We start from the raw sequence: 23,354 nt of genomic DNA, 5'->3' as shown, positions 1-23,354 counted from the left end.
AAGCAGGAGAGAGAGAGAGAGAGAGAGAGAGAGAGAGAGAGAGAGACAGAGAGAGAGAGAGAGAGAGAGAGAGAGAGAGAGAGAGAGAGAGAGAGAGAGAGAGAGAGAGAGAGAGAGAGAGAGAGAGAGAGAGATGATCAGCATAACAATGTGAAAATCCCAAACACAGCATTGCTCAGGTCAGTTGTTATCTCCTATGTAAACAACATCACATGCTTGTCTAAGAAACAGTAAATCCATGCTTTTCCTCTTATATGACAGCAGTTTTGCTCAAATTAGAACAGTAGTTTTTGCATAATTTTCATCATTATACATACAGAACTGTAATGTACAAATCTGTTCTATTAAAGCACTATTCAGTATTCAGCAGGAACGATGAAGTTTCCTCTTCTGTCGGAGGTGAAGGAATGATCTAAGTGTCATTCTTATAGACGTTGTCCAGCCCTACACAGCCCATCCTCTAAACCAAATCCAGCCCTTCTGTAAAACGTCTCGGGTTACTCAACCCTGAGAGGAGGGAATGAGAGGATATGTGTGTGTGACGTCACTGTCGGCCGGAGTGACTGAGGTTATGCCCACTGACGGGCAAAAGACTAAGTAGCATTGGTTTTCAGCGTGAAGGCTGCGGAAAAACACACACAACACATGAAAAATAGGAAAGAGCCTTGAGATCGACTGTACAAATATATTTGACAAAGAAATCTGAGGTATATTTATACAGACTGTCCAAAGCTACAGCAAAGAGAAGCAAATGGATCGCTGCAATTCACAGAAACAACTGGACTTTACATTTACATTTAGTCATTTAGCAGACGCTTTTATCCAAAGCGACTTACAACTGAGGACTACAGCAAGCGAGTCATCGTGAAGAGGCAAAAATAACGCAAGAAGTGCTCAGAATACAAAGTTCTGACATTGCTCAGAGTAGCATAAGCCAAAAACAAGGGAGAGGGTTAAAGAGAGGTTTTTTTTTATTTTTTTTATTTTTTTTTTATGAACTTCAGGCAGCGCAAGGTGGATTTGTTTTTATGTTTGTTTCATATTTGTCAATATGTTGAATTTTGGGGTAAAATCATACCCTATACATGATTTTGGGGTTTACACATTGCATGACTTTACAATAGGAAGAATCGCAGACAACTCTGTCTGGTCCGCAAACTACAATTCACAACCAAACACACGCGAGAAGTGATAAGGAAATTATGCAAGATCACGTGTGCACAAGACTGGAATTATTATTAAAATGGTAGCCCACAAGAAGCTTGTGATCCAAATTGTCTGTGGGAAGACGCGGGGAGCAAGGATTGTTTGTTCTGCAAAGAGAGTTGGAGGTAAATAAATAATTTTGCTGCGGTTGCAGATGGTCAAGCAAATGTTTGTGGTTTGTTTCTGTTTGATATAATTGTAAAGCTGATGGTTTAACTCCTCCTCGAAATTCATCCTACCCTGTATCTTGCATCGTTTAGGTGATTTATTGAGATAAAGGTTTAAATGTGTGTGTTTCTGAAACAGAGATACAGGCATAAATCAGTACATAGACTCTCTATATAAATGTCAAATAGTTATTACATGCCTAGCAGGTATATAATAAAACAAACACAACCAAGAGATTAAATTATACATTTGTTATGTACGACTTAAATGCAGTGTTATAATAAATGCTTATTACTAAGCAAATACAAACTTAGAAATGCTGAGTACACTATATCCCTGTTCAAAGATTAATTTGCTGCACAATAACTGCAACAATATACAACATGCTAAATTCAGCTGAACATATAATAATTATGAGCTGCAGAATTACTCCTTAAAGTAAACAACGTTACACATTGTGCAAGAACAACAGACATTATTTCAATTGAGACACGTTGTCAGGTTTGGCATAGACGAAGCAGACAGAATGGTAAGTTAATGCCTTTAATTTGCAGAATGGATTACCAATAAGTTGTATATCAGATGAATGCTTAACTGAAGTGTAACCAAGTCTCTCTCTCTCTCTCTCTCTCAGATGATGAAGAAGGAGTTCCTTAGAAGACAGAATGTTGACTGGCGGAGAAGATTGAGATCGTAGGTAGGAATGCAGGTAAGTATGGCAGAGAGTCTGTATCATGTGTAGACGAGATCAGACAATGACTGAATGTTTGTAGCAGGTATATAAGGGTGAACTGATAATGAGGTCCAGGTGACGGTGAACAGGTGACATTGAGCGTGTGAATGACTGAGTGGGCCGGACAGATCGATAGAGTTCCGTGACTCGGCGTAAGCTGATCCAATCAAAGGGCGTGAAAAAGCTTACGCTCTTGAATGCCTGCTGGATGGCCCCGGTGCAGTCAACTCGAAATCTGATTGGCTGATTAAATCTGACTGATTATCTGATTGGTTAAAGCAACAGTTTCATTGCCATTCATTCTATCGATGAATTCACTATCGATTCTGAAGGCCTCGAGGCAGATATATTTGACCCTGGCAACACATGATGGCTGAAATATGATTGGATAAAAGAGCTAAAAAATATACAAAAAAAACTACTGGAAGCAGCGCAACCAAGAGAAAAGCTATGAAATTAAGAGAATGGACTATTGGGAATACTTTAATACTCATTAATTAAAATATATATATTAAAGTGCAAGTCAGTGATTCTGATAGTGTTTAGGCCAGCAGAGAAGGCCTTGCTGGCCCTGACGGCCCACCACTGATTTCAAATAATTATAATGCAGGTCCCAGTAGGATTAATTTGTGTTTGAAGCAAAACATATACTATTAGTCTTTCTCCTGTAAATTGCAATAGGTACTGATCTGTTGGCACATATAAAGGTTTCTTAAACCAAAATATGACAGGTTGATATGTAGAAGTCTCTTCTACTCATTTTACAGATCATCACCTAAACTAGCTGGACGCGTCTCATGCAGCAGGACTCACTCATGGAGAGCAGAAGCGTCCGTTAAACAAAATGCTCTTGGATGGATTGTGTCGGATGAAGAAAAGGAAAGGATGGTCTGCATTGAAGACCTGCGGGAAAGTTTTACACACATGCCTTATGACGGCGGTGGCTGCAGCCGCTTCGGTTCCTTCCTCGTTGACTTCAACAAAGGCTTTATGGATCACCTTCGACAACACCAGGTCGTTGTTGGAGGACATGCCTGAAAGATTCACCTTCCTCTCGTCAAAAACATCCTCCATTCCCATGCTGATCAGAAGACTCTTCATGTCGTAGGTTTCCTCCATCTTGAATCTGGGCAGAGATACTTGAACCTCTCGTTGATGCATGACTTCTGGATTGGTCCACTCCATGAGCTTCTCGTAGGTCAGTGCCTTTTCAAGCTGGATAATGAGAGAGACATGTCAGATGAATAGTTCAGTTTAAATGAAAACTGCTCCACAAGTAATCGGACTGGTCACGGCTGGCTAATTATGCATTCAAATCACCTTCTGAAGGCCAGTGTCGTCTTCCATCTCTTTAGGAAGGATGATCAACATACTGAGATTCTTCCCGACATACGGCAGCTCCAGAACCTGACTGTTGATCTCTGGGATGAAGGCCAGAGGAAACTTTGCCTTTTGATACATCATCTTCACAGGTTTAGTTTGAATCTGCCAAACATAAATGGAAAAAAATGAAAACCCCTCAAATTTCATCATGACTGTTACAAATATTTTTTAAAAAGAGAATGAAATCTCACCTTGTTCAGCTTAAACTGCCCATCTCTGGTGGCTTCCTTTGGGAATTTCTTCTCCCAGTTTCCCTTGAAGTAGATGGCGTTCACCAAAACCAGTCTCGTCATCTCATCGATGGCTCCCTTTGGCACCAAGTCCTTGATCTTCTCTAAAATACAAATGGATATTGTTTAGTTTGAGGAGTGATTTGAACTGGTTGGTTTGATATTATTTACTATATTTCAACTCAAGAACCCATGAAAAGACAATTTTGCTGAATCTAAAGTGCTGCAAAAAACATAAACAAAACTTTTGTAAGAGTGTAGATCAAGTTTCAAATTGAGAATAAGTTTATGCTGGATTTCACCTTGTGTTTTTGTCTCCACCCATTTGTTGATGTTGACACGAGCCGCCTCTGATTTGTTCTTGAAGTCCACCTTCTCCAGTCCGGCTTCATAGTAGCTTTTTGCGTCATTGAGGAATTTCTGTAATATAGCAAACCGATTGAGGTGGAAGTGATATTAGAGTTGAGAACATTTCCAGAACCTCCAGTGAATAAACCGAGTCTTACCTCAACAAACTGGTAGGATTGCTCTCCGTAGAGGCGGTTGGCAAGACTCAACGCATACGGGACTCCTGGTTTGTTCAGCTCACTCATGAACTTGTTGAAGCTGGAATGAATTTGGTCCTCAGTTGTTTCCTCTGGAGATTTCTGTGTGCATCAACAATATCAGATTTAATCAGACGAACCCAAAGGATACATGCGTCTCTACAGTAAATACAGCTGTTCATGCAACAGAACCTTGACAGAATGTTAGCTAAAGTCCTGAGAACGTTCCCTGTTAACTGGGTTAGTGTTTGATGTAAATATTCATACGAAACCTTGAGTTCAGCAGGTGTCTGAGGTTTCTGGGTTTGCTGCATCATTGGTGGTTCATTGTTAAAGCCCAGGACCTACACAGCATTATTATGGCAGAATTATTACAGATAACTTGGTAACACTTTACAATAAGGGTGCACTAATAAGCATTAATTCATGCTTAACTAATGCACAGATAATACTGAATTAATGTATTACTAATGATTATCTAAGCTATTCATTAATGATTGCCTCATTAGCAACTAATGAAGAGTCTGTCTGGTTAATATATTAGTTCATATATGAATTGTTATTAATTAAATATGTAATTGGGGATTAATTCCATAATCACTTATTTTATTAACTAATAGTGTTAATTAATTTGTTAATTACCACAATGAGCCTAATATGCATTAATACATTATTAATTACAACATTGGTAGTGTGTCAATTACTACAATTACTAGATGATGAGTTAATAATGATGTGCCTCAATAAGTAAAGTCACAACATAATGATTGTTAGCTAATGATTAATTAATCATTAATGACCATCACTAGAGTTTATAAAAGCTGTTTATTAAACACTGGTTTCCAAAAACATTGTAGTAATTGACACACTACTAATGCTGTAATTAATAATGTATTAATGCATATTAGTTTACCTGTATTATTTGGAAGTTGAAATATAAGGCTGTAGCTCATTGTGGTAATTAACAAATTAATTATCACTATTAGTTAATAAAATAAGGTATTATGGAATTAATACACACTTACACATTTAATTAATAACAATTAATATATGAACTAATATATTAACCAGACAGACTCTTCATTAGTTGCTAATGAGGCAATCATTAATGAATAGCTTAGATAATCATTAGTAATACATTAATTCAGTATTATCTGTGCATTAGTTAAGCATGAATTAATGCTTATTAGTGCACCCTTATTGTAAAGTGTTACCGATAACTTCAACATATATTGTGAATGCACAACTCAAATGCTCATCAGAATAGTTTAAAATGTGCTAGAAGAGACAATGAAGAACTGATGATGTCAGACACATTCTTTGTTGATTTTGGCCCTCAGGCCTTTGATAATTAAATGAGTGGAAAGAGAGATTAATTGCTGGCACTTTACTGTTTATGCCATGCCTGGAACTCAAATTACACGCGGTGCGTCCGAAATCGAACACTCCCCCGGGTTGGCGAAAAGTCCCCGGATGATCTTCTACTTCCAAGATTCTGAAGTGCGCATTCTGGGGCTAAGGATTTCTCCCTACAATTTTGTTTCTCAGTGTTGTATAAGGGATTTTGCCACATGTTGCTAGTGCTGATGGCACACAAGTTAATATTCAGTCTTTAGGACAAATTGTTTAGGCCAGTGAATAGTCCTATGTCTGGAATGTGTCTGTTGTCATGTCGCCAGTTTGAGCAGTACTGATTTACTTTTTCTTACTTATTATGGAAATGTGTACTCTGCTGTTAATTTCTCCAGTATTAAGCTGTCATCTGAAACCTGACAGGTTAAGTTTCCATATGCTGTAAAACCGGTAAACCAGGTGAAGTGCAAATTATGCTTGTATTCTAATTTTCTTTCTGTTTGTACTTAGATTAAATAAAATAAAGCATTAATAGGATGCGAGGTCCAGTTACTAGCGCGACACTAAAACAGGTACAGTAGTAGTAGTAATGGCTACTTTTTACGCTAAACGTATACAGTAGGTGGTGGTAATACTCTTAAGGAGTGAGCGGCAAAATGCCTTTTATTTATACATTTTGAACGATTTTGGTGTAAAAATCATACCAACATTATAAGTCCACCCCAGGTACCATAATAAAATAATAAAACAATGCAGTTTATGACCCCTTTAAAATCTGGAATGCACTCGTTGTGCAAAGGCTTGTATCACTTCCTGGTCCCTCAGTCTACTTTCCCGTCACCCTCTTTTAAAAGTATATTGTGTGAGATCACCTTAGTCATCTGAGCCGCTGTGTTTCCTCTTGCACCGAGCGACACCATGGCCAGAGCCGAGGAGATGCTGACAGGAGAGTAGAACACATTTCCTGATGCGTTTCCTTCGCTGATCTTCTTGAACAGGTCGAGGGAGAACTGTGTGTTTGCAGCAGACAAATGCTCCATTTTCACAAGCTAGAAAGCAGAAGAGAGAGAGAGAGAGAGAGAGAGAGAGAGAGAGAGAGAGAGAGAGAGAGAGAGAGAGAGAGAGAGAGAGAGAGATGATCAGCATAACAATGTGAAAACAATTAAATCCCAAACACAGCATTGCTCAGGTCAGTTGTTATCTCCTATGTAAACAACATCACATGCTTGTCTAAGAAACAGTAAATCCATGCTTTTCCTCTCATATGACAGCAGTTTTGTTAAAATTAGAACAGTAGTTTTTGCATAATTTTCATCATTATACATACAGAACTGTAATGTAAATCTGTTCTATTAAAGCACTATTCAGTATTCAGCAGGAACGATGAAGTTTCCTCTTCTGTCGGAGGTGAAGGAATGATCTAAGTTTCATTTTCATAAACGTTGTCCCGCCCTACACAGCCCATCCTCTAAACCAAATCCAGCCCTTCTGTTAAACGTCTCGGGTTACTCAACCCTGAGAGGAGGGAATGAGAGGATATGTGTGTGTGACGTCACTGCCGGCCGGAGTGACTGCGGTTATGCCCACTGACGGGCAAAGGACTAAGTAGCATTGGTTTTCAGCGTGAAGGCTGCGGAAAAACACACACAACACATGTAAAATAGGAAAGAGCTTTTGAGACTGACTGTACAAATAGATTTGACAAAGAAATCTGAGGTATATTTATACAGACTGTCCAAAGCTACAGCAAAGAGAAGCAAATCGATCGCAGTAATTCACAGAAACAACTGGACTCCAGTAGCCTGGCTAACGCCAGACCCAATTCTCGTTGAGACTTGGGTCTGGGAACCACATGTGTATTTTCTCGTATTTGAGGCGTGGTTTACGAATGCCCGGCGCCGTTTATTGGGTGCTATGAATGTCTATCAAATGCGCCTGTACGTAGCTCATAGCCAATCGTTTCCATTATACCAGATGACGTATGTAGAGCGACAGAAATTAGACAAGGAAGAAGACGATGGGTAAGATATTTTTGTGTAAACAATGACGTTCAGTGACTATTGCCGTTTGTGCAAGATAAACATGAGGGTCGAAGGTATACATGGATATAAACAAACTGCTTAGTTGTGTCGCATAGATGTCGTTATCGTCTTGCTGCTCCCTCCCCGTTATGTGATTGGTTCCCTAGATGAGGCGAAAATCTGGTCCATGGTATCCAGACTGCCTTTCAGCGTGAATAAAATCGTGCTGCGCAAAGGCAGTATGGGGAAACCCAGGCTAGGACTCCAGGCAGCGCAAGGTGGATTTGTTTTTATGTTTGTTTCATATTTGTCAATATGTTGAATTTTGGGGTAAAATCATACCCTATACATGATTTTGGGGGTTACATATTGCATGACTTTACAATAGGAAGAATCGCAGACAACTTTGTCTGGTCTGCAAACTACAATTCACAACCAAACACACGCAAGAAGTGATAAGGAAATTTTGCAAGATCACGTGTGCACAAGACTGGAATTATTATTAAAATGGTAGCCCACAAGAAGCTTGTGATCCAAATTGTCTGTGGGAAGACGCGGGGAGCAAGGATTGTTTGTTCTGCAAAGAGAGTTGGAGGTAAATAAATAATTTTGCTGCGGTTGCGGATGGTCAAGCAAATGTTTGTGGTTTGTTTCTGTTTGATATAATTGTAAAGCTGATGGTTTAACTCCTCCTCGACCTTCCCTCTACCCTGTATCTTGCTCTCTCATTGAATGCAGGTCATCGCCGATACAATTCAGTCTGTTTTGATGATTGGAAAGGACTGTATAATTTGACTGGTCTTTAAAAGGTTGTGGCCACCAGGGGGCATCGATTAGCATGCAGACAAGATGTTCCGTTTAGGTGATTTATTGAGATAAAGGTTTAAATGTGTGTGTTTCTGAAACAGAGATACAGGCATAAATCAGTAAATGTAGACTCTCTATATAAATGTCAAATAGTTATTACATGCCTAGCAGGTATATAATAAAACAAACACAACCAAGAGATTCAATTATACATTTGTTATGTACGACTTAAATGCAGTGTTATAATAAATGCTTATTACTAAGCAAATACAAACTTAGAAATGCTGAGTACACTATATCCCTGTTCAAAGATTAATTTGCTGCACATTAACTGCAACAATATACAACATGCTAAATTCAGCTGAACATATAATAATTATGAGCTGCAGAATTACTCCTTAAAGTAAACAACGTTACACATTGTGCAAGAACAACAGACATGATTTCAATTGAGACACGTAAGGCTTGCAGAGCAACACCTCCATTATTAACAACGTTCTCCACAATTAAACACACGGGCAGTGCGAAGCTCCGCCATTATACGACAACGAGCAGCAACGTGCCACGACATTATTGCAGTGCAATAAATATGGAGTTATTATTGTTGCAATATTCCAAATAAATAAATTTATATTCACAAATAAATGTAAAGAGATTCACAAATAAATGTATTGAATTCACAAATAAATAGATTAAGATCCACAAATAAATGTAAAGAGTATCACAAAAAATTATAAAATTCACAAATAAATAAAATGAGATTTGCAAATAAACAAAATATTTACAAATGTTTTATTACTTTACAAACACAACTCTGCCTGACATTTATTTGTGAACCGCTTTCTGTGCATTTGTAAATCGCTGCACACATTTGTGAATTGCTTCCTGTGCATTTGTGAATCCCCTCAAGCATTTGTGGATTTTGAAACAGTTCTAGCGTCGATGTGCAGACAAATCCACAAATAAGTGGACTCCACCCACCGCCTACTCAAGCCAATCAGATAACGGCCACGTCGAGCTGGCCAATCGTAGCACGTTATCGCTTCAACCAATCCCGTTTGGCTTTACACTCGGGGTGGGAACTGATTATTGCATCCTTGAAAGGAGCAGTAGTAGCGCTGAACTTTTTGTGTGGTAAAAACACTCTGTTTTCAAAAGATTGTTGGAGTTTAAGGCCTCTTTATATTTCCATCAGGATACACTCAGGGAATTATGATAATCAGAGATCCCGAGCATCATGAAAAGTCTCTACACCGCTCAGTGCCGCTCCTGATTGGCTGATTCTCAAGCAGCCAGTTTGATCTGCCTGAAGATGTCGTCCTTCGTCACACAGTCAGAACACATTTCACACAGTATTTGAATCGCAGACAGGTCCAGATATTTAGCCTGCCAAATATCTCACAGCTGCCAGAGATGCATCGTCAATTCTCACTCGCATGAACTACTCTAGCAACGATTTGCCTCCACTTGCCTCGGGCATTTGTTTTCGCAAAAAAAAAAATTCTGCTGTCGCTGAGTGAAAATCTGGGCTAAAACTGCAGTGTGTCCCCATCCTCCTGGATTTTCTGCAGTACTAGCAGCATATGTGAATAAAAGCCGTCAATCTTTTCATCATACAAAGCGATCGTGTATCTTTAAAAACATTTGGACTAAACTTCTCAATTCATATTAATTAGTTTTACGATTGCTTTATGAACTTTTTGAAGCGTCAAAGTGGTAGTTGCGTAGCTGTCAATGGAGGGACAGAAAGCTCTCAGATTTCATCAAAAAGATCTTAATTTGTGTTCTGAAGATGAATGAAAGCCTTAAGAATTTGCAACGACATGAGGGTGAGGAGTTAATGAAAGGGTCCCACTTTATATTAAGTGGCTTTAAGTACTATGTACTTACATAGAAAAATAAGTGCAATGTACTTATTGTGTTCATGTTGTATTGTAAAACACTTTTGCTGCTATTGAGATGTGATACGGGTTAGGGACAGGTGTGGTGGTATGGGTGGGTTAAGTTGTAAGGGAAGGGTCAACTGTGTAATTAAGGACTTAATTAATTACATCTGTAATTACATGCTGGTATTTTTTTAATGTAAGTACAATGTAAAAACATATATGTACACAAGTCCATTGTATCATTTAACAACATTATTTAAACTCTGTTACATATGTTTAATATACTGTTACAGTGAATGCAAACACATAATTTAACTTGTATAATAGAGCCTTGTGTAGTGCAATAAACAACATAAATGTTTATGTAAACTGATAGATTTGATTACATATACAGTTGCATGAAGAGAGCCACAGTTGTCCCGAGTCTTCCCTACTCATTTGAACCAGATCAGAAGCGTCTCATGCAGCAGGACTCACTCATGGAGAGCAGAAGCGTCCGTAAAACAAAATGCTCTTGGTTGGATTGTGTCGGATGAAGAAAAGGAAAGGATGGTCTGCATTGAAGACCTGCGGGATGATGTAACTCATGGTCCTCGAGACGATACCGGTGGCTGCAGCCGCTTCGGTTCCTTCCTCGTTGACTTCAACAAAGGCTTTATGGATCACCTTCGACAACACCAGGTCCTTGTTAGAGGACAAGCCCGAAAGATTCACCTTCAGCGGGTCAAAAACATCCTCCATTCCCATGCTGATCAGAAGACTCTTCATGTCATAGGTTTCCTCCATCTTGAATCTGGGCAGAGATACTTGAACCTTTTCTTGACGCATTCGTTTGGTCCACTTCATGAGCTTCTCGTAGGTCAGTGCCTTTTCAAGCTGGATAATGAGAGAGACATGTCAGATGAATAGTTAAAATAGTCAAAATGAAAACTGCTCCACAAGTAAACATCTGACTGGTCACGGCTGGCTAATTAAGCATTCAAATCACCTTCTGAAGGCCAGTGGTGTCGTCTTCCATCTCTTTAGGAAGGATGATCAACATACTGAGATTCTTCCCGAAATACGGCAGCTCCAGAACCTGACTGTTGATCTCTGGGATGAAGACCAGAGGAAAGTACGCCTCTTTATACATCATCTTCACTGGCTTAGTTTGATTCTGGCAAACATAAATGGAAACACATTATAAGTTATAACCCCTCAGATTTCATCATGACTGCTAAAAATATTTTTAAAAAGAGCATGAAATCCCACCTTGTTCAGCTTAAACTGCCCATCACTGGTGGCTTCCTTTGGGAATTTCTTCTCCCAGTTTCCCTTGAAGTAGATGGCGTTCACCAAAACCAGTCTCGTCATCTCATCGATGGCTCCCTGTGGCACCAAGTCCTTGATCTTCTCTAAAATACAAAGGAACATTGTTCACTTTAAGAAGTGATTTCAACTGGTTGGGTTTGATATTTTTAGCTCAACTCAAGAACCCATTAAGCCAAACATGGCCCATGAAAAGACAATTTTGCTGATTCTAAAGTGCTCTAAAAATCATTAAAAACTTTTTTGTAAGAGTGTAGAATAAGTTTAAAATTGAGAATAAGTTTATGCTGGATTTCACCTTGTGTTTTTGTCTCCACCCATTTGTTGATGTCGACACGAGCCGCTTCTGATTTGTTCTTGAAGTCCACCTTCTCCAGTCCGGCTTCATAGTATCTTTTTGCATCATTGAGGAATTTCTGTAATATAGCAAACCGATTGAGGTGGAAGTGATATTAGAGTTGAGAACATTTCCAGAACCTCTAGTGAATAAACCGAGTCTTACCTCAACAAACTGGTAGGATTGCTCTCCGTAGAGGCGGTTGGCAAGACTCAACGCATACGGGACTCCTGGTTTGTTCAGCTCACTCATGAACTTGTTGAAGCTGGAATGAATTTGGTCCTCAGTTGTTTCCTCTGGAGATTTCTGTTTGCATCAACAATATCAGATTTAATCAGTTGAATCAGACGAACCCAAAGGATACATGCGTCTCTACAGTAAATACAGCTGTTCATGCAACAGAACCTTGACAGAATGTTAGCTAAAGTCCTGAGATCGTTCCCTGTTAACTGGGTTAGTGTTTGATGTAAATATTCATACGAAACCTTGAGTTCAGCAGGTGTCTGAGGTTTCTGGGTTTGCTGCATCATTGGTGGTTCATTGTTAAAGCCCAGGACCTACACAGCATTGTTATGGCAGAATTAATAAAGATAACTTCAACATATTGTGAATGCACAACTCAAATGCTCATTAAAATAGTTTAAAATGTACTAGAAAAGACAATGAAGAACTGATGTCAGACACATTCCTTGTTGATTTTGGCCCTCAGGACTTTGATAATTAAATGAGTGGAAAGAGAGATTAATTCTTCCCTACTACTTCCCTAATACTTCCCTACGCCAAAAGTGTAGTATGCACAGTATTTGAAACACAGTATGCGAAAAGTCCCAGATGATCTACTACTTCCGGTGAGATTCTGCAGTGCGCATTCGATGGACACTTTACTATCCCATGAGGCCACAGGAGAGGATTTATGAATGGCAGTGTAGCAATGCAACTGATGTATTACTGGATGTAGTACGTCCGGATTACATTCATACTTCATATAACACACTTTTTAATGCCCGCAAAGTAAATTCAAATGTATACATACTCAGACAGTGTGCGATTTCAGACGCAGCTACAGATTAATAATTTCCTGTTAGTGAAAGCAGTTCCCTTTCGAGGGAACTCGCGATGCGTCAATGACGCTTTGGGAACGCTTCTGCATGATTGCGTCTGAAGCACTTATGTCAACTAGTCCAATGGCGAGAGTGGGCGTCACGGGCGGGTGACGTGACGACCAGGAAAGGATAAAGGACATCCGGTTTAGAACCGCGCTAGCTTTTGTGCCTCAGCAAAGCGCTCTGTGTCATACTGTCTGTCTTATTTATTGTTGTGTGTCTCAAGCATAGATATTATGGCGAACAAACAACCTTAGGTCGTGTGTTCCTTCCTGCCCTCTGTCTCTACGGGTGGGGATACACACGATGTATGTGTTGTTTGTTTGGAACGGAGCATGTTCTGTCAGCGCTCGAGGGTGCTGACGAGCATTGCGTGTTACTATCGTACTCGCTCCGTTCCCGCTTGTCACTCTTTGAGGAGGGTGTTCAGGCTCGCGTTCCTCGCAGTATCGGCCCCGTGTTGCCGAGGCAGCACGGAGGTTGATATTGCGGGGTTCGCAAATGGATCTCGCGGAGGGGTTAGAGACGGGCGCCGCCTTTTCTCTGCCTTTACCCGGGGGATCCAGCGCTCTCTCTCTGGGATCGGAAGCCCGCGCCGCAGCTTCTTCCGCCCTGGTTAGAGAGCCCGGTGTTTTAGCAGTCTATCTCTGAGGAGGTAGAGGTGCTGAGCATCGATGCATGTTCACAAGCACAATATATATATGGACAGGAGTATGGGGAGCAAACAGCTTTGGATCGCGTGTTCCTCCCTGCACTCGCTTCATTACGAGTGGGGACACACGCGAGTCATGTGTTGTTTGTTTGAGAGTGGAGAATGCACGGTCAGCTCTAGTAAAAGGGGACTGACAGTGTTCATTCATAAATTCCCGACGTGTAACATTTGCACTATCGAGAATTTAGCTCTTCTCCCGATGGCTTTCTTCTCGAGGGAAGAAAGTCATAAAGATTATTTGGCTCGGATCTCGCGTTTGCTGAGGCATCGCGTAGATTACGAGTCTGCAATAATAATAGTGGACTGGACTGGTTCATTCATGAACGTTACCGACCTGTGTTCACTATCGGGAGTTTCCCCATGCTACTGTTTATTTAAAAGACTGCAATACGAATCCAGTGGACCTTATGCAAATGCAATGCATTGATTAAAGAGATACAGTGTATTGCAAGCTATGAATTTTTGATTCTTTTATTGTATGTTGAAACTATTTTTATATATAAATATATATATATATATTCAGCCTTTCATCCTGACTATATTATCTTGTCTGGTTGATTTTTTCTGTTTGATTCTGAGGAATTAAATAAGTGGGCTGTATTTAAATATATATTCAGCCTTTCATGCAGACTATATTATCTTGTCTGGTTGATTTTGTGCTGTTTGATTCTGAGGAATTAAATAAGTGGGCTGCATTTAAATTTGCTTATCTGACTTTCATTAGTTAGATTCATGCATAAGTTCAGCATTTCATCCAGACCGTGTAACTTGTCTGGTTGATCTTTTACATTTAATTTTGAGGAATTATATGGTAAAATTATGTGCTGAGCATCGGGTTAAGGGAATTTAATATTCTCAATCTCCTGTGTGCAATGAGTTGGAGTTTATAACTTCGTAAATGGGGCTGCTGGGCGGAGCAGCACTAGCCATTAACAAACTCCTTGTACAGGCAGAGTGCCATTTCCTGTGCTCCCCCTCAGAAAGATTGGGGACCAGAATGGCATTCTCTACAGAAGCCTTTAAAGCAGAAGATGGATCCGAGGACAGTTTTCTGTGAAAAAGGCTTCGCCCAAGGTCCTGATGCCACTGGTGTCAGACCTCTGAGGGCAACCCCGACCGGGGTGAAGCGGTGTACACCTCAGTATACGGTGCCCGCCCCACCTCGGTGCCCTCAGGAGGTCGTTCTGCCAACCCCGCCACCCTTGGTGCCTCGGGGCGCAGCGGTCTCCAGCGAGCACATGGCTCAGTGTCACCACGACACTGTGTCGAACTCGCACCCTCTGAGTGGGGTTCAAAAACAGTCAGTTCGGTCGTTTCCTGCCAGGATGCTTCAGGTCACCGAAGTGGCTGTTACAATAACACCAGAGGCCAGTCTCGAGGGACTGGTACCCTTAGTAGATTTTCTGACAGAGTGGAAGAATCTGCCGAATATATCTCCATGGGTCCTGCAGATAATAGAGAGAGGTTTCAGAATCTAGTTTCTTTCTCCTCCACCTCGTTACAACGGGGTGCTACTCGCGTTAGTACATCCATAGCAGGCTCTGGTAATGGAGCAAGAAGTAGAGTCTCTATTAGCGTATGGAGCTATAGAGGAGGTGTACTCGCCCGACAGAGAATCGGGGTTTTACAGCCGCTACTTTATTGTTCCGAAAAAGGATGGGGGGTTGCGTCCCTTTTTAGATCTTCGCCTGTTGTATCGTGCAGTCATGAAACTCAAGTTCAAGATGCTCACACAAACAGATCGTGACTCAAATCAGATCCGAGGACTGGTTTGTCACGATAGATTTAAAAGGCGCTTCCTTCCATCCTTCCTCAACAAAGGAAGTTCCTGTGGTTTTCTTTTTGGGGCAAAGAATACCATTATCAGGTGCTTCCATTCGGTCTAGCTATCACCTCGCATGTTCACGAAGTGCGTAGATGCAGCTCTGGCCCCGCCAGGCTGCAGGGCTACGCATTCTGAACTACATCGATGACTGGCTGATTCTGGCGGATTCAGAGCAGTTAGCGGTTCGGCATCGAGATGTCGTCCTCGCTCAGATGAAGAAATTGGGGTTGAGACTCAATGCCAAGAAGAGTGTGCTGTCTCCATTACAGAGAACCACTTTCCTTGGTGTGGTATGGGAATCAGTCACGATGCGAGCCACACTATCGCCCGTTCGTGTAGCTGCTATCCTCACAGCCACAAAAGAGTTGAAGCTAGGTCAGTCACGCACTGTGAAACAGTTCGAGAAACTGTTGGGCCTCATGGCAGCAGCGTCCAATGTGATACCCTTTGGCCTGCTGTACATGAGACCTTTGCAGTGGTGGCTCAGAACCAGAGGGTTCTCCCCGAGGGGAAACCCACTTTGTACGATCAAGATCACGCGGCGGTGTCTCCGCGCCTTGGTTATATGGAGGAGATACTGGTTCCTATCTCACTGAGCAGTCACGCATTATGAAACAGTTCGAGAAACTGTTGGGCCTCATGACAGCAGCGTCCAATGTGATACCCTTTGGCCTGCTGTACATGAGACGTTTGCAGTGGTGGCTCAGAACCAGAGGGTTCTCCCCGAGGGGAAACCCACTTCGTACGATCAAGATCACGCGGCGGTGTCTCCGCGCCTTGGTTATATGGAGGAAATACTGGTTCTTTTCCCAGGTTCCGGTGTTGGGAGCTCTTTGCCATCGAGTTGCTATCTCGACAGATGCTTCCCTCACCGGCTGGGGAGCGGTAATGGGATGCCGCTCATCCCAGGGCCTGTGGAGGAGTCATCATCTTTTTTGGCACATAAATTGCCTGGAGATGATGGCAGTCTTCAATGCGTTGAGACTTTCCTCCCAGACCTGAGGGACCATCATGTGCTTGTCCGTACAGACAACACATCGGTCGTCTCTTACATAAATATGTAGGAGCAGACATCCTGTTGAGGCAGGGGCTGAGGCCCAGGGAATGGAGGCTCCACACTGAGGTGGTGGAGCACATTTGGGGGGTTTATGACCAGGCACAAGTGGATCTCTTCGCGTCTCAGGATACGACGCATGGTCCACTTTGGTTTTCCCTCACACACCCAGCTCCCTTGGGGCTGGACGTTGTGGTATGGACATGGCCGAGGCTACGTCTGTACATCTTTCCCCGATTACTCTGCTCCCAGGAGTTCTGGACCCGGACCCGGTGTCTCTCCTCGACGGCTCTCCCTTGGAGAATCTAGTAAGGAGGGACCTTCGATCTCAAGTGGATTGGGTGATCTTTCACCCAGCCCAGAGATTTGGATCCTGTGGGTTTGGCCTCTGAGGGGGCCCAACTCATTGACTTCTCTCAACTGAGGTTGTGGAGACCATACTTCACTCCAGAGCTCCCTCCACGAGGAAACTTAATACATAAAGTGATGGGTATTCACTTCATTTTACGGGTCTTGGACAGTGGGGCCCAGTTTACTGCCCGATTGGTACAGTGCTGGAGTTACTGCTGGTTCGTTTTGCCGCAGGGTTATCCCCTTCCACACTGAAGGTGTACGTGGCGGCTTTAGTGCCTACCATGTCCCTTTTGGTGGTATTTCCCTGAGGGGGGGGGGAAACCTTTGGTTGTTTCCTCCGTGGTGCTTTTAGACCAGGACAGGAGTATGGCGGCTTATAAGCCTTATTATATATGTAGATATCCCTGTAGGATGTGGTATGCGGCAGGCTGGTCCTCTCCGCTCACATTCGTAAGGTTTTGCTACTTCGACCTGGGCGCTTCCCCAGGTTTTCAAATGCTCTTGTCTTAGTTGTGCAGTATTCACACAGACAGGTTCTGTTTCGTATGGCGTGTTTGGTATTCTCGTTCCCAAAGCGTCATTGACGCATCGCGAGTTCCCTCGAAAGGGAACGTCTCAGGTTACGACTGTAACCCTAGTTCCCTGAGAAGGGAACGAGACGATGCGTCACTTTGCCATACTTCCTACATCCCTGTGATCGTTTTGCTTCGGCCCTTTCGAAGCTAGCGCGGTTCTAAACCGGATGTCCTTTATCCTTTCCTGGTCGTCACGTCACCCGCCCGTGACGCCCACTCTCGCCATTGGACTAGTTGACATAAGTGCTTCAGACGCAATCATGCAGAAGCGTTCCCAAAGCGTCATTGACGCATCGTCTCGTTCCCTTCTCAGGGAACTAGGGTTACAGTCGTAACCTGAGACGTTTTACATATATAAAATGTAAATGCAATATACAGACATGGAAAGTAACAAAGTACAAATACTCCTTTACTTTACTTAAGTAGATTTTTCTGGTATCAGTACTTCAAATATGTGGCATGATCAATACTATTTCTTGTTATTGCGCGCCTTTTTCAACAGAAAAGATGACTCCTCCATTGGTGTATAATTTTGACTATCACACACCACAGACGTAGACTATAAGCTCCCATGGAGCAAGGTAGAAGTCAACAAGAATAATAGTTATGAATTAGACAGAGGGAGTTAGCGATGTCGACATGACTGAGAATAGAGACATTCCTGATCACCCATGGCTATATATGAGGGAGATGTTCAAAATGAAAAAGGATTCCTGGTGAATGCGCTTTAAATTGTGACAACCTAAAGCACGAAATGCTGGCTTTCAAGAATTTGCCGTTGAATTTAAGAAATCACTTAAAGGTTGTGTATGACAGTTAATGCCCAGTTTTTGAAAGGGGTGGTATAATTCCCTTTTCACAAGATGTAATATCACTTTTTCATGTCCTAAGAGAGTGTATGTGAAGTTTTAGCTCAAAATACCCAACAGATATTTTTATATAGCATGTTAAAATTGTAACTTTTTGAGGGTGAGCAAAAACGCACCGTTTTTTGTGTCTGTCCCTTTAAATGCAAACGAGCTGCTGCTCCCGGCACAGGGGGCGGAGCTTCAAGAGCTTGTGTGTTAGAATCTCTGATTACCTCACACACGCACTGAAAATTTCAAAAACTTTTAGCCTTTTATGTTTAAACCGAAGTCAGACAATGATTGAAAGACTCAAGAAGAAGTGACAACATGTAGAAGCAACAGGACATTTCTGAATGGTTAGTTGATGAATTTATGTAGCTTATGTGTAGTTATCTTCTAGTCATTGATTAGCATATTCTGTCATGATAATCTATAAACCGTGGGGGCGGGGTTTATGTAAATTCTAGGGTTTGTGATGTCACAAACCTGGGAGGAATGTCGTGTAGTCCCTACCAGCCGTTTGTTGTAGTCCTTAAAAAGCAATTTCTTTAAAAGTAAATATCTCACTTTGCTTTGAACTTTGAGTGTTGTAACTTTGCAGATGTTGTTTATGTTCAAACAGCAACATTACAAACTAACTAAACTAAAGTTAGAAAAATTTAATCATATTCAACCACTCCTTGAAGCGATTCGCAGGGGCTACGATTTTGGAAGGGCTAAGGATTTTTCCCTACAATTTTGTTTCTCAGTGTTGTATAAGGGATGTTGCCACATGTTGCTAGTGCTGATGGCACACACGTTAATATTCAGTCTTTAGGACAAATTGTGTAGGCCAGTGATTACTATAGGCCTGTGTCTGTCCCCAGTAATGTTGCCAATTTGAGCAGCACTGGTTTAAAGAAATACTTTTTATTTATTTATTATGTAGTAATTAATGTGTACTCTGCTCTTAATTTCTCCAGTATTAAGCGGTCATCTGAAACCTGACATGTTTAGTCAGATAGTTTCCATATGCTGTAGAACCGGTAAACCAGGTGAAGTTCATAATTTTTTTCAGTTTGCACTGGAATCTGGAATGCATGCACTCGTTGTGCAAAGACTTGCATCACGTCCTGGTCCCTCTGTCTCCGTCTACTTTCCCGTCACCCTTTTTTAAAAGTATATTGTGTAAGATCACCTTAGTCATCTGAGCCGCTGTGTTTCCTCTTGCACCGAGCAACACCATGGCCAGAGCCGAGGAGATGCTGACAGGAGAGTAGAACACATTTCCTGATGCGTTTCCTTCGCTGATCTTCTTGAACAGGTCGAGGGAGAACTGTGTGTTTGCAGCAGACAAATGCTCCATTTTCACAAGCTAGAAAGCAGGAGAGAGAGATATGATCAGCATAACAATGTGAAAATCCCAAACAGAACACAGCTCAGGTCAGTTGTCATTTCCTATGTAAACATAAACAACATCACATGCTTGTCTAAGAAACAGTAAATCCATGCTTTTTCTCTCACAGCAGTTAAAATTGTTAAAATTAGAACAGTAGTTTTTGCATCATTTTCATCATACAGAACTGTAATGTACAAATCTGTTCTATTAAAGCACAATTCAGTATTCAGCAGGAACGATGAAGTTTCCTCTTCTGTCGGAGGTGAACGAATGATCTGCTGAGTCACTAAGTGTCATTCTTATAGACGTTGTCCCGCCCTACACAGCCCATCCTCTAAAACAAATCCAGCCCATCCTCTAAAACGTCTCGGGTTACTCAACCCTGAGAGGAGGGAATGAGAGGATATGTGTGTGTGACGTCACTGTCGGCCGGAGTGACTGCGGTTATGCCCACTGACGGGAAAAAGACTAAGTAGCGGTTATGCCCACTGACGGGAAAAGGACTAAGTAGCAGCATTGGTTTTCAGCATGAAGGCCACGGAAAAACACACACAACACATGTAAAATGGGTAAGAGCTTTGAGATTGACTGTACAAATAGATTTGATAAATAAATCTGAGGTATATTTATACAGACTGTCTAAAGCAGGGTTCCCCAAACTTAGTCCCGGAGGACCACTGTCCTGGGCTGCGTTTCCCAAAAGCATCGTAAGCCTAAGTTGATCGTAAAAACGATCGTACGACTGATCCTAATATTATGGTCTGTTTCCCAAAAGCATCGTAGCTTAAGTAGCACTTGAAAATCTTTTTAGAACTACGAGTGCTCTGGAGTAATCGTACATCCCCAAGTGCATCGTAAGAAGAAGATTTATGAGGTCACCTGCAGGACAACCGGCAGATTACACTTTTATCTAGATTTAACACACTGCAACGTAAGTAGGCTAATATAATAATGTTTTGATTGTACTTTATTGTACACTTTATTTTACTCGTTTTTTGTTTACATGAATTTATAAATGAAATAATTAAAAAGGGAAGAAAAAGATAGAAATACACACCTAAATTAAATGAATTAACAAAAAAATATATAAAAGAAGTAATGTGGAAAATATGCTTCAAAGACTGGGCAAAATAGGGATGAAATCCAAAAAATCTGTCAATGACGTGCACGAAAACCAGCCATGTATTGGCGATTTCTTGGTTGGCCATCATGTGGTCCCATGCCATCTAATGGCAATGGCTTTAATGTAATCTTTTTGAAAGGTATCTTTTTTTTTTTTTTTTTTTTGCCATTTTGTCAGTACCTCCGCCTGTAGGTGCTTTATATAGACTTGTCTTGATTGCTAATCCACAACAGATGACGATTGTTAGGTTAAACGTTCAGAAGAGGAATCAATATAAGGTTATGTTTCAGCACTTCGCAAATGGACAGCGACTCTTAAGTAGCACGTAAAACGCTTTCATGTTAAGTGCATTTTTGGGAAACGCACGTGGAATTGCCGCGAGCGTTCATAACCTTGCACGTAGAGAGCGCTCTTAAGAGCTAAAATACATCGTTATCGGGAAACCCGGCCCTGCACAGTTTAGCTCCAACCCTGATCAAACACACCTAGCTGTGAGTTTCTAGTGATCCTGAAGACATTGATTGGCTTGTTCAGGTGTGCTTGATCAGTGTTGGAGCTAAACTCTGCAGGACAGTGGTCCTCCAGGACTAAGTTTGAGGAACCCTGGTCTACAGCTATAGCAAAGAGAATCAAATGGATCGCTGCAATTCACAGAAACAACTGGACTCCAGGCAGCGCAACATGGATTTGCAGTTGTCATTTTGTATCAATATGTTGAATTTTGGGGTAAAATCATACCCTATATATTATATTGTTAATCATCAATTAAATATTTACCAAATATTCTACATAATTGGATGTTTTTAAATAAACACTGCAAACTTTTTAGGACTGGACGATATGACGATATATATAACATTGATATAATTGGATGATCACCCGGATTTAGACCTAGCTATATTGTCTTTATATAAAGCGTTCACAGGCAAATTTGCTTGATGTATTTTCCTGGAATTGAAATCAGGCTCATATTCCTCATATCAGGAAACACGATTCCTGGTTGCATGTCAATATCCATGAATCACTGGATCTTTGGTAAGTTGCAGTGACGTAAATGACGTCAATACCCTTTCGCCACTCAGCCTGACTGAGCCTGCTGTATGACAGGAGTTAATTGGGGATATTGTGGAAACGCAAGTAAAACAAACGATTATCTGTTTAAACTAACGGTTGGTGTAACGGTTTGTAGCAGGAATACACGGGAAGATGAAGATTCAGGTACAAACAGTCTTTAATAAACTCTAAAGGGATCTCAAACAGAAGGCAGGCAAACAAACACCACATAACGTTAATGTAGACTGAACATAGACTGTAAAAAAAACATGATGGAACAGGAACACGTGATGAAAATGAAAACAAACTTAATGTCCATGAAGGTGAAACACAGACAGATTAGGGGTGACAGTTGGACTCGATAGTGTTCCTTACAACTTACCAAAAGATCAAGTGATTCATAGATATTGACATGCAGCATAAAATGTATGTTTAAAATATTTATGTATATAAACATAAAAAAATCGTATAATATCCCTACAGTGTAAAACAATGTTATTTCCCAAATCTATATGGAGTTGACACAAGAAAATGCTACACATGCTGCATCAGGTGAATATGACAATGCATCAAAATCAGTTTTGCATATGCAGTCAATAATCATCAACTGCAGAATTGCAGAGCCATACGTCACAGCAGTCTGAGGACAACAGTGCCAGGCCAGCAGTCTCACGGGGGGGTTACACATTGCATGACTTTACAATAGGAAGAATCGCAGACAACTCTGTCTGGTCCCCAAACTACATTTCACAACCAAACACACGCGAGAAGTGATAAGGAAATTATGCAAGATCACGTGTGCACAAGACTGGAATTATTATTAAAAAACGTAGCCCACGAGAAGCTTGTGATCCAAATTGTCTGTGCGAAATGGTTGAGAAGACGCGGGGAGCAAGCATTGTGTTTTTCTGTTTTTGAAATTTAAATTTGTTATGTACGACTTAAATGCAGTGTTATAATAAATGCTTATTACAAAGCAAATACAAACTTAGAAATGCTGAGTACACTATATCCCTGTTCAAAGATTAATTTGCTGCACATTAACTGCAACAATATACAACATGCTAAATTCAGCTGAACATATAATAATTATGAGCTACAGAATTACTCCTTAAAGTAAACAACGTTACACATTGTGCAAGAACAACAGACATGATTTCAATTGAGACACGTAAGGCTTGCAGAGCAACACCTCCATTATTAACAACGTTCTCCACAATTAAACACACGGTGGTGCGAAGCTCCGCCATTATACGACAACGAGCAGCAACGTGCCACGACATTATTGCAGTGCAATAAATATGGAGTTATTATTGTTGCAATATTCCAAATAAATAAATTTATATTCACAA

The 23,354-nt window shown here is 41.1% G+C and overlaps 2 protein-coding genes across 3 annotated transcripts; both read right to left on the bottom strand.

Annotated features, from left to right (window-relative positions):
- Nucleotides 1–1,455: 1,455 nt before the first annotated feature.
- On the bottom strand, nucleotides 1,456–7,059 carry LOC307005322 (leukocyte elastase inhibitor-like). The gene is made up of 8 exons (XM_079625366.1): nucleotides 6,946–7,059; nucleotides 6,491–6,667; nucleotides 4,538–4,609; nucleotides 4,227–4,367; nucleotides 4,023–4,140; nucleotides 3,682–3,824; nucleotides 3,428–3,592; nucleotides 1,456–3,322 (listed from the first exon to the last, which is right to left on the bottom strand). The coding sequence occupies exons 2-8, from the start codon at nucleotides 6,656–6,658 to the stop codon at nucleotides 2,921–2,923; spliced, it is 1,209 nt and encodes a 402-aa protein (XP_079481492.1). The 5' UTR covers nucleotides 6,659–6,667; nucleotides 6,946–7,059; the 3' UTR covers nucleotides 1,456–2,920.
- Nucleotides 7,060–10,507: 3,448 nt separating this feature from the next.
- Nucleotides 10,508–20,132, bottom strand: LOC307005327 (leukocyte elastase inhibitor-like). 2 transcript variants are annotated; one of them, XM_079625375.1, is made up of 6 exons: nucleotides 19,595–20,132; nucleotides 12,143–12,273; nucleotides 11,939–12,056; nucleotides 11,584–11,726; nucleotides 11,321–11,488; nucleotides 10,508–11,208 (listed from the first exon to the last, which is right to left on the bottom strand). In XM_079625375.1, exons 1-6 carry the CDS (start codon nucleotides 19,791–19,793, stop codon nucleotides 10,810–10,812), a joined length of 1,158 nt encoding a protein of 385 aa, XP_079481501.1. In that variant the 5' UTR covers nucleotides 19,794–20,132; the 3' UTR covers nucleotides 10,508–10,809. The 2 variants fall into 2 exon arrangements, with proteins under 2 accessions (XP_079481501.1, XP_079481500.1); XM_079625374.1 differs by lacking the exon at nucleotides 19,595–20,132 and adding an exon at nucleotides 12,463–13,067 and having other exon boundaries at nucleotides 12,143–12,283.
- Nucleotides 20,133–23,354: the final 3,222 nt, after the last annotated feature.

This window comes from Phoxinus phoxinus (assembly GCF_949152265.1).
Source record: "Phoxinus phoxinus genome assembly, chromosome: 10".
Lineage (NCBI taxonomy): Eukaryota > Metazoa > Chordata > Actinopteri > Cypriniformes > Leuciscidae > Phoxinus > Phoxinus phoxinus.
The sequence above is the reverse complement of the archived record's forward strand: the minus strand, read 5'-3'. Positions and strand labels throughout refer to the sequence as shown.